Here is an 11,540-nt window from a genome sequence, read left to right as displayed (position 1 = left end):
GGACAGGGTGCCTACTTTACCCTCAGCCCTAGACAATCCTCTTCCTTCTCCTTATTGTCTTTCCCCTTGATCCCATCTGCTGGACCTTCTGCTGGGTCTGTGAACCAAGACTGGTCACCTAACCCTCTGCACTGCATGGAGCAGGGCCCTTGGTAAGCAAGGACTCCGGCCACACTGCCGAGGTGCATGGCTGCTGCTGCTGCTGCTGCTGGCGTATCCGGAGGAAGTCCGAGCAAAGGCTTTGGCAACTTTGGTTTGAAGGTGATCTTCCCACAGACCCCACCTTGGTGTGGTGCTTTTCATCTCATTTGTCTGTCTTCGGCTTTAAAATCTTAAAATCCTGATTTGATTGTGTCTATGTTCGTGCCATACTTGGGGTCTGGCGCTTGAAGATTGGACAGGGTCACACAAATATTTAGAATCTGAGAATGCCAGAGGAGAAAGGAGCCTCGGAGGTCAGCCATTCCGATGGCCTGACTTGGCTTTGTTTTTGTGTCTGTCGTGAGAAGAAGTGACCCTTACAGGTGGGAAGGAAAGAGGCAAGAAGAGGACAGCAAATACCATATTTCTTGTTCCAAGACAGAGGGGGGAAAAAACCACCCACTGAAGGGCTTTTTTGAAAATCGGAAAGGCAAAGAAAAGCTATAGTACCACAGTAAATGGGCCTCAGCTCATCTGTTGTCAACCTCGAGAAGTGGCAGGCCCTCTGTCCCTGTAAGATCATCAGTGCCCAGCCGGATGGGCACAGTGGACAGAAATGCCTGTGGGCTAGAGCGATAGCTTTCGCCCTGGAGGATCAGAGAAGCCCAGGAGATGCGCCAGTCCTCTCTCCTACCGTCTCCTGGGCCTGGGGGCAAGCACAAGTGAGAACATGTATGGGAAAGTTCTTTATACACTTTGGATGAAGTTCATCCAAAGGCAGGGTATGGGGGCATGGTATTCCCTGGTCTGTTGTGCCCTCCCCGACCCAATCCCCACAGGTAACACTGGCCCTTCCAACTCTCCTCCTGACCCCTGTGCTAAGTGGTACCTTTTCATGGCCAGCATGGCCCAGACTTAATTGTCCCTTCCCTCGGGAGACAACATGTACAGCATTCGTTGTCTTCAGTGAGCGATTATTTGGATTTAGGCAAGCTCAGAAGCTGTGGGTTTTCAGTGTGTGTCCCTGCACTGCCTACTTGTGTTCAGGCGGCAGCAAGAATGTGCTCAGCACTACTGAGCATTGGCCATGCCAGTGCCCAAGAATGCTTTCCTGGCCTGCAATGATGTGGGCTCAGCATCTTTTCCAAGCTCTAGAGGCTCACTTTCTGCTAATCAGCAACTCGTGGTGAGGTTGCAACATTATGGAAAATAATTTTTATTATGTAAAAACCACAGCTCTGGGCATCATTTGACTACATGCCACTCGGGATGCTTGCTTTTGGAAAAGTTCTGTAAATGCATTTGTATTTTTGAAAGTGTTAAATTCACATGACTACCTGGTGAGTACATAGCTCCAGCTTTCTTGCTGCACCAAGCTTCACCATGCCTTCCCACAAACGTTGCTCACCCCGCTCTACAATCAAATCATCACCATGTTGGCTGAAGTCCAGTCTTGGTTTTAACGGCCTTTGCGGTCAGTGGATGTTAAAGCGGTGTTTGGAACTCACTACACGTATCAGTGGTGTCTTTGCTAGTAAGTTTTGCTAATTAACATTGCAGGTATGGATATACTTTTGCCAAAAAGTTAAATCTATAAGGGAGAAACAAATGTGTTCTCTGGAATGAGCTCAGTGGAGATGGAAGCAGAAGGGCTCTTGGAAGTTCTGAGTTGCTTTCCCTGGCTGCCCTGGTGTGCGCTGGGTGTGCATGCTGTTTGCTGGGCCTGCCTGACTCCACTCATCACAGCAGGATGGGGGCTCTTCAGGAGCTGGCCTGCTAACTTGGCCTAATCAGCCCCTACAGGTTGGCCTTTTCATTTGGTTTCCTTTTCTAACTGGTGGACCCTAGCCTGAAAAGCTCTGAGTCGAACATGAGTTCTATACAGTTGCATCCCACACCATGGACAGTGGAGTCCTTGCCAATGCTGTCCCGATTCCTCGGAGCAGGGGGCCTGCCTATGAGCAGGACAGCCACATCTGTGCCCCGGGTGGCCATTGTTGCAATGGGCCCAGTGAGGTCTTTTTCACTGGCTCCTTCATTTTTGCTTGATCAAGCCCCCTGCTCTTATTTCCTGAACCCAAATAGAACCCTACATTTGATGGGCGTGGCAGGCAGGCACTGCCTTTCTACTACCTTCCCTTTCCTCTCAAGTTAAGAGTCGTGCTGGGCACGCTTGAAGTTACCTGCATGAGCTTTAGCAGACAGGCCTGCTTTGAATCTCATCTTTCTTAATTACCAGTTGTGTGAGTTTAGGCAAATAATTCAACTTCTGTCAGTCAGTCAGTGATGTGAGGTGGCCAGGAGGAACAAATGAAATGAAGTTTGTGTGGTGCTCAGCATGCACATTGTCCAGTAAATGGCAGCCATGGCTACGAGCTATCCAGGTCAAGTCAGTATGCCTCCAGCCAGCATCTCCTCCTCTCCCTGCTACTTGAGTCCTTTCCATGATCCGTGTTCTTGTATTTGCAACTTTCTTTCCCCTAGCATAGAAACAAGGTTGGCTCACCGGTTTTAAAACATCCTCTCCTCAACCCTGCATCTTTTCTGGTACCATCGTTGGTCCCTTGTCCCCTTCACTCCTAGTGTCTTTCCTCATTCCTCAGCCTCCAGCACCCTGGGACCTGCTCTGCAGTCCAGTGAACTACCGCTTGCCAAGAACACGAATGTTCTCTCCCCTGATTGCCATGATGATTGTGGCCCTTAGCCAACATTCTCTCCGTAGCAGCAAGCCATTCCCCACTCAGGGTAGGTCTTTGCCCTCTGGGGCTCCCTCCCCAGTGCCCCACCAAGGGCTGAGTGCACTGTTCTTCGGACTGGAACCAGGCCCATGGCCCAAGCCACAAATCAGACCAGCACACATTACCAGTGAAAGTTTTTAATAGTTAAATTATTTAAATAGACTTTTAAATTTCCATGGGAAATCATAATCGTATCTGTTTTTGCAAGAGCGGGAATAAAAAGAGTGCACACCCTTGAAGGGAATGAAGAGCTAGCACTGCACGGTGTCACAGTCACTGCTGAGATAGGAGGGATGGGCCCCCAAGAGGCCAAGGAGACCGTAATCAACGGGGTGGGGGGGACCACCAGAGGAGCTCAGCACACACACGTCACTAAGGTTGGAAGCAAAATTAAAACCTGGCACCACTGGTGGGCACTATGGAGGGGGAGGGTACTTGAGACCACCACCGTGGAGAAAGCCAGCCCACCCAACAGATGCGGGGGGCGGGGGGGTGGCAATGCAGAACTCAAAGGATGGAGCGGCAAAAGCATGGACAAACTTGGGCTGGCAGTTTCGGGTCTGTAAGCTTTGCTTCTCAGAGCAGAGTTCACACTGGGGCGAGGGATGGTGTGCAGAAAGGGGAGGCCGGTGCTAGGGCCCAGCGAGAGGTGGTACGGCTGGGGGTCAAAGTCATGTTTCACAGCCAGCATAGAGCTGCACCCCACCTCCTGCAAGCTCGTGTTGGAGGGGAGAAGAATTCTGCCCTGAGAAGCAACAAAAAGATCTGGGCACAGAACCCAAGGATTCTGTTTGAATAGATCTCTATGATAATAGATCATTTTTCACTTTCATGCCCATATCCATTTTATACCCTGGTAGGGTATAAAAAATGTTTTTTTCTATATATTTAACTGCCCCCTCCCCCCCAAAAACAAAAACCAGACAAAAAATTTCTGCTAACTTTGCCCCTCGGATGCTGAAGCTGGGCTCTCCCCTTTTCTGTCTGGTCTGCAGATGGAGAGCAAAGCCACCACCCTCCCTACACCCGAGGGCTGCACGTTACCCCCAAGTCTGCGGCGTTCTTTCTGGGAGAGCCACCTGCACAATAGCCAACTGAGAAGGTCAGGCAGGTAAGGCTTCCTACCGCCCGCACACCAGCTGAGCGCCCGTGGCTGTCCCTGAGCTCTCAGAGCCGCCTCTCCCCAGGCAGCAAATGGCTGACAGCTCAGGGAACCAAGAGGAGACAAGACAGTGGTGTGCTGCAGCTTGGGGCTGTTTCCCTTGGTTCCAGCTGGGCCTGAGATGGGAAAACAGCTTTTTGTTTTGTTGTCATTTGCATTTAACTTAAGGGAAGTGCTGTGTTGAATGCAGTGATGTTTACATGCATCTTCCCACTTCATCTGCACGTGGGGCACCCCAAAAGCACACACACTCCCTGTTCTGGGTGGAGCTGGAAAAACCCAAAACTGCCGCATCTGCAGTGAGGGCAGCAGGCATCGTGTACGTGACCAGGTCAACAGCACAAACACACACACCTACACCAGTACACACACGGACGTACGTATGGTACAAATGCTGTGCACAGCTGTTTTCTAGTATAATTTACAAAATATAGAATTTGGTATATTTGTTAGATCTCCAAGGATTTCAAGAATACAAAATAAAAAATACAAAAAAGACAAGTTGGGATCCCCACCCTCCCACCCCAGTGGCATCTTCGTTTGCTTGTGGGTCTTATACGCATACAACTAGCGTAGTCTAAAGAAGGGCACAGAAAGTTGTTTTATTTAATAAATATTCTTTTTCTCAGAACCACCCCTCCTTGCCTCAAGTCCTCTTGCCTCCCCCGCACAATTCGCTCTGTTCCCCTAGAAGAGGCCTTGGCTACGTGTGTAGGTGTGGGAGGAGGACTGCGGAGAAGGCCGCAGTCCAGCCACAGCCCACACTCCTGCCAGAAAGCCCTTCCATGGGGCAGGGGCCGTGGCCTCTGTTAGAAGTTGAAAGGCTCACACAGGAAACCGGACCCCTGGGGCCCCTAGGTTCCCGGGGCCAGAGTTGCACCGCCGACCCACCCGCCCTCGGCCGAGGCCTCCCCCTCAGCCCTTTCGTCACACGCCGGGCTGCCCCACACCGTGAGAGCTCCGGCAGCTCCTCTCCACCCATGCAGCAGCGGCACCCGTTAGAAAACTCGAGATTCAGATCACGCCTAGTGGAGTCTTCTACGGAGGAAACATCTTTGGTCAGCTTGGTGCTCGCAGGACGCTGGCACCCTGGGGCCTGGGACGGAGGCTGCTGCCTACCCACAAAGGCAGAAGCTGCTTCTGGAGTCAAAGTGGAAAATCTCACCGGCGCGGCCACATGGGCTAGAGCGCAGGCTTCCACCTGCCCACCGGTGCACAAAGAAGCCATTTCTGTTTCTCTGGAGGCCAGGCTGCCTGGCATCACCAGGTGGCAGCTGCTAACTGAGCGGGGGCCCCCCGTTGAGGAAGTAGGTCATCATCTCGCCTTTGCCCTTGACCTTGACCACACCCCTGCACTCCAGCTGGTAAGTGTTGGCAGCCAGCACCTGGTACATGTCCGTGGTGACCTGAGGAGGCAATGGAGGAGACAGGATAGGCTGTGGTTAAGCTAAGCTGTGAGTCTGTTGTCTGGTGGTTCTGCCTTATTGTCCCCAACACAGAGGGCGGGCAGCACCTCCCGGGCAGGGGCTCCTAGGGACTGACAGCTGCTCATCCTTGGAACTGCCTGTTAGAAACGAGAACAGCAGCACCTACTCCGTGCCAGGCAGTGTGGCCAGCAGCTCACCTGTGCTCTTTCAGTGCTGCTCAGAGCGTGGCCTGTGGTCCCTGAACTGCCTGTCACTGTCCACAGTGAGAGGTGCAGAAGGTGAGCAGAAGTGGGCATGTCCATAGCGTTCTGACCCTGCCGCCATCAAGAGCAAGCATAAGACCAGTGTGCTCACTCACGTCTCACTCCACCACAGGCAGGTGGAAAGCCACTGCTTATCTCATTTAATCTAAGGAAAACACTTTTTTTTAAAGATTTTATTTATTTATTTGACAGGCAGAGATCACAAGTAGGCAGAGAGGCAGGTAGAGAGAGAGAGAGAGGAGGAAGCAGGCTCCCTACTGAGCAGAGAGCCCGATGCAGGACTCAATCCAGGACCCTGAGATCATGACCTGAGCCGAAGGCAGAGGCTTAACCCACCGAGCCACCCAGGCACCCTAAGGAAAGCACTTTCATCTTAGGCTCAGACAACCTAAGTCCCTTCCCTGAGGTTCCACCACTAACAAATGGCAGAGCCTGGATTCAGCTGTGCGTCCTACTGCCCATCTGCTTTAGCTTTTGGAACAGAGAGGGGAACTCCCCAGTGGCTTCAGTCATCACTGCACTATTGCTGGGCGAAGGAGAAAGGCTGACCAGAGCAGCAATGCAGACATGTGTCTTCAAGGTAACCCGACAGCTATGTGAGCACACCCTACGACACCCCTGCTGAGGATCCTGGCCCCGCCTGGCTATCACGCCTGGCTGGGCTCCTGGAAGGAGACCTGCTGTGTGATCATGTGTATTCCAAGAATGGGAATGCCCTATGCAAAGGTGAGGTGCCAGGTCACTCTGTCATTGCAGAGTCCTTCACTCATCTATGGGTGGGGTCAGAAGTTCTGTACACATGTGCCTCTCTCTCTATCTCCCATCTTGTTGTCCTTTCTCCTCTTGGCACAGAGTTGGAGGGGAGAGAAAGCCATTTGGCCCAGTCCCTCCAACAGCATCTACACACCAGCCAGGCCCGGTTGATCTGGCCAGGGCTTTGCTGGGGCTGACCCTTTGTTCAGAGGTCCCACAGGAGAGAGAATTTAAGGAACACTTAGTGTCAGTGTGAGCAAGGGGCCTTGAAGAGAGCACAGGTCAAATGGGAAAAAGACCAGGGAAGCTAAGTAACCTGTCCACAGGCTTACGGGGCACTGGGGGTTGGAAGGTACAGGAAGAGAGCCCAGTCTAGGGCCTCACTGTTGTCGGACTGAAGCAGAGGGAATCAAGGAAGGCCTGAGAAAAACAACAGCAGCTGAAGAGAGGCAGACCTGGGCATGACAAGCACCAGCTTGCAAAAGAGAGAGAGGAGCGAAAGTCTCTGCGTCTCTGGCCAGCCCCCTTAGCTGTTGGGAGCACCATCCCAGGGGGACAAGTGGCCTTGCCTGGTTCTCCTGAACCAGGCCCCGAGTGCTGGGGGCTCCAGTCGGCAAGACCCTGCTCCCTGCAGCCATCTCTGTGTCCCCTTGTATGCGTGGATTGTGACAGGAGCACTCCTGGCTTGACATGGGCGTGGCTCCTGCCTATACCCCCCAATTCCTCCTGTGGCCAGTAGAGGGCTTTGCACAGGCATGAAGATCTGTCCAAGGTCCTGAGGGCTTGTGTTTTTCAAGCTCCCAAGACACAGCCCTAACTACCTTCAAGTTTGGCAGCAGAAATTCTGACTGTGGGCAGCCTGCCCAAAGCCCACGCAGCATCAGATAGAGGCCCCCCATGTGGGTGAGGTGGGTGGTGGATGTTCCAGCACTCACCTGGATGCGGTCAGGCACACCGGTGCTATCCATGCGGCTGGCCACGTTCACTGTATTGCCCCAGATGTCGTACTGAGGCTTGCGAGCCCCAATCACCCCAGCCACCACAGGGCCGATGTTGAGCCCTGCAGGGGACCGAAGTCAGCATGTTCATCAGGGCTCAGACCAGAGCTCACACTCACTGTCATTCCTCTTCGATACTCAGGGTCCTTTGGGCCTAAGGCCGTGCTTGGTTGTGCTTGGCCCTGCGGCTCCCATTCCACTGCTCCCATTAAGGGCCTGCTAACCCCGACCACAGAGGTCTGTTTACACAGCACTGCTCCTATGTACTGGCCACCCAGCTAGCTGGCAGCTCCTGCAAGCCCATCACCAGGAACGCCCTCTTCAAGTGCACAGTGACCTGCATCATCCAGCTGCCTTTAATCATCCCTCTCAGTGGCATTTAACTTTTCATGTCAATTCCGACTCCACGTACCATAACTCCCCCTTTTCTTACTCCTCACTTCCTCAGTTTCTTTCAGGGGCACTGCAGTTCTTAGAACCTAGCTCCTAACCCACAGTCTCCTCTCTGTCCAAGTGATCCTCCCCCTGGGTGTCTAAGCTAGGGCAGGGATGTCATCATGACCCAGCACCAGGAGGCAAGGCCGCTGCCCTCCGCCTGGGCTCCCTGTTTCACTTCTGGCATGTCTGCTCTAGTCTTTCCACCCTCCCAGTCTTACCCACCCCAACCCTGACCACCTTGCCACTCCACTTTGGCTGTGCTGGCTCCCCACATGAAGTGTCCTCCCTCCTCTGCAGACAAGAGCCTTTCCCAACACACCTGGCTCAACTGACATTATCTAGACATTTCCTGCCCTGTCTCCATGCCCCTGGGCACTCCCTCTTATCACAGAAACGGTCTCTGTCACCAGGGGGTTGCATGAAGCCTCACTGTTGTGTGAGACGCAGGACCACAAACACGGCAGAAGCTCCCAAACAGCAATGTCATCTGTCCATAAGACGCTGCCCTCCACAGCCCTCCTCTTCGGTCCTGCCACACCACATGGAGCTTTTCACCCCACCTGCTCTTCCCAGGCCCAAATGGCCGGAAGCCAAGCTCACCGATCTTCATCTGGAAGTTGTTGAAGGAGTGTTCATTGATGTACTTCATTTGGTCCATGAGCTTCATGGCAAAGTCGGCCAGGGCTTTGATGTGGCTCTTGCCCACCTTGTCGTACGTAGAGTCATTGAGGCCTGAGGCAGCCATGTAGGTGCTGCCAATGGTCTTGATCTTTTCCAGCTGCCTGAACCGATCCTCACTAATGATCTGGATGGAAGGAGGTCAAACCTGGGTCACCACCAAGGCTGGGGCACTGAGGTCTACAGGGAAGGGAGCAGTGTGGCCCCTCACATCCCCCCGAGTTCACACAGGGGGCAGATCTCCACACCAACTCGGTGCAAGACCGACAGAGCAGGCCTCCTCCAGTACTCACCCATGTGAGGTGGCCGGGTGCTACCATCTGCCCTGCACCAGGAGCCCCAAGCCAGCTCCCTTGTCACTCCAGAGCCTCTTGCCCCGAACAGGGGCTGCTGGCCATCTCCCCCCTTCTTGGGCTCACATCCCCATCCCTCCCAGGGATACAGCCTCATCTTTGTCCAGAGAGATCCCCTTCTTCCATCTCCAGGCCCTGCCAGCCAGGAGCCTGCCCAGACCCATTTCACCCACCTTTACTTTCCCCCTGCCCTAGGACCTTCATGGGCTGCTTCCAGCACAGTCCCATCCCAGTTCCATCATCCTTCACCCCAGGCATTACATTCCCACTGGGGTTGGCCCCCTCACACTCAACACTCAATGAGCTCCCAGGGTCAAAATGCCCTATTGGCACAGTGTACCCAGCGCTTGGCACACACTGGGGACTTGGCGAGGGTGCATGCTTGTGTTTCTGTCCCTACTGTTCAGGGCTTTGCATCTTTGTCCTTCCTCCTCCTTTAGCCTGGGAGTCCCTTCTTCCTTGGACTCTCTCAAAAGCTGGGCCCTGGCCTGGGGCCTGCCCAGCCGTAGGTGGCATGAGAGGAGCAGTGGCGAACGGGTAGGATTGGCAAGATAGCCAGGCAGGGTCAGTGAGATAGCTGGGCAGGGTCTCAGTGGGGCATAGCCAGGGTGCTGAGACTTCAAACCCCAGTAGCCGGGGCTGGAACACCCACTCTGCCACCCACCGCCTGGAAGCCATGCCGCATCCGTGAACCTGTTTCCTCCTCTGTGACAGGCTCGGGGAAGAAATGGAGGCAAGGTGCATGTCCTCAGGTGCCCCAGTATCCCTCCCACTCCAGGAACCCAAGCTCCCCCCAGCCGTACCTCGTCAAAGTCGGCAATGATCTCATTGAGCAGCCGGAGGCACTCAACGCCCTCATTGTTGGCCTCCAGCTCCACATAGAACTCAGAGAAGTTGGCGATGGAGGCGAACATGACGGCCACACACTCGCACGACTGGTAGTAGAGCTCGTCGTTGCGCCGCTCGCGGGCCAGGAAGTGGGCGGCCACGTCCTTGGGCAGGATGTTGTGCAGCAGCCGCCTGTTGTAGGCCTGCAGCTCCTCCATCTCCTCCTTCTCCTCTGTGGCCTGGGACACGGCAGCCACTCAGAGGGAGGGCCGTGCACCTGATGCCTCCACGGGGCCTGGCTTTTGTCCTCCCCGCCATCCCCCCCGACCCCCCTGCCCAGGCTCTCCACAGGGAGCAGCTGGTGCTCTGGCCATCAGGAAGGGGAGAGACGTGTATGCCCCAGCCTGGGCCCTGCCTGCCCCTCAGAACGTGGCACGAGGGAGGGTGTTGGCCCTGAAGGAGGGAACCCCAGACTGGAAACATCCTGAAGGAGAGGCCGAAAGCATCCTGTCTGGCCAAAGCTAGACCAAGGCAGGGGGTTATGGGGCTGGTCCCAAACCATGCACACCCCCGAAGGCCCTCCAGCTACCAAGCGCTCCTCAACTGTCCATTTTCCTCTTCGTAGCGTAAACTGCGGTTTGATAAGTTCACTTTAACAGCCTGGCCCCACGGAGGCCTGCCCTGCCCATTCTCTGGGGCTCCTGCAATAGCAGAATTGCCCCGGGGCCACACGGTGGGGGTGCCCCAAAGTGCCCCCCGGCGCGGGATGAGGACATCACCATTGACTTTGATTCCTCCCCAGTTTGGGTCCTGGGTCTGGGAAACTGGGATCTGTGGTCATTCACCCTCCAGGTTAGAGGGAGAGTGCAGAGCCTTCGAGTCAAGAGGCCAACGGTGGCCCACAGGCTGAAACGCAGAGACAGTCATGCAGCAAGGTGTGCAAGGAGCCATGTGACACAGGAGGTACGAGTGTAGTCTCCTGCCTTCCTCCCCCTCGATGGCAAACAAAATGGCCCTTTTAACTGGGAGTCACCATGTCGGTAAAATAGGCAGGTGAAGGATAAGTAGCAGGGCCACTGAAAAGATCTAGGCAGCCTGCTTGGGCCTTCCCTAACTACATGTGGAGGTCTATTTGGCAGCAACAATAATCTCCACAAGACAGGACAATTTCCGTGACTCTCCCGGTGGATGGTGGCTGCTTGTGGGGAAAGAGCTGGCACACCCAGCCAAAGGCACAGGACCTGCATCCAGCAGCTGTGGCAGAAAGCTTAGGGGCCCTGAGGCTCAGAGGCCTCACGTAGCCCTGTGCCTTAGGTGAGAGGACCCATCACGCCCAGAGTCCCTGGAAACATGGCCTTGAGAATGGGGGCCATGCCTAAGGAAGTTACTGGACCCTGAGACGCCAGATGGGCCCAATGGGCATCAGCTCTCTTCTAACCCATGTGACCTTTGCTCCTGTGAGGTGGGATCTTTGACTGCCCCCATCCTCAGAAACGGGGGCCACCTGCTCCTAGCTCTGAAACCTGTGTGCCAGAGGGAACAGGGCGAAGTGGGGATCGCTGTAATTCTCACGGAGGAGGCCCAGTTGCTCCATCTGCCCCCGCAAATGCTCGGCCTGCCTCCAGCCCTACTGCCTGCTGAGAACACAGCTCCTTTGATCAGCCCCGCAGGTGGCAGAAACACAACACGCACCCTTCCCTCGTACATCTGCCCGGTGTCAGGCAGGTGGTGGTGGAGGCTGGGGTTGGGACCCAGGGAGCA

The 11,540-nt window shown here is 54.7% G+C and overlaps 1 protein-coding gene across 1 annotated transcript in view; it reads right to left on the bottom strand.

Annotated features, from left to right (window-relative positions):
* Positions 1-3,003: 3,003 nt before the first annotated feature.
* The window catches only part of ADCY5 (adenylate cyclase 5), a gene marked incomplete at its 5' end in the record, with an annotated part of 147,012 nt that continues 138,475 nt past the window's right edge, over positions 3,004-11,540 (bottom strand). The window contains 4 exons of the mRNA XM_080809387.1: positions 3,004-5,447; positions 7,420-7,544; positions 8,521-8,725; positions 9,755-10,018. Coding sequence (XP_080665513.1) covers positions 5,319-5,447; positions 7,420-7,544; positions 8,521-8,725; positions 9,755-10,018 — 723 coding nt within the window. The 3' untranslated portion in view covers positions 3,004-5,318. The remainder of the gene's footprint in view (positions 5,448-7,419; positions 7,545-8,520; positions 8,726-9,754; positions 10,019-11,540) is intronic.

The sequence above is a fragment of the Martes martes genome (assembly GCF_963455335.1).
Source record: "Martes martes genome assembly, chromosome: 1".
NCBI lineage: Eukaryota > Metazoa > Chordata > Mammalia > Carnivora > Mustelidae > Martes > Martes martes.
The sequence above is the reverse complement of the archived record's forward strand: the minus strand, read 5'-3'. Positions and strand labels throughout refer to the sequence as shown.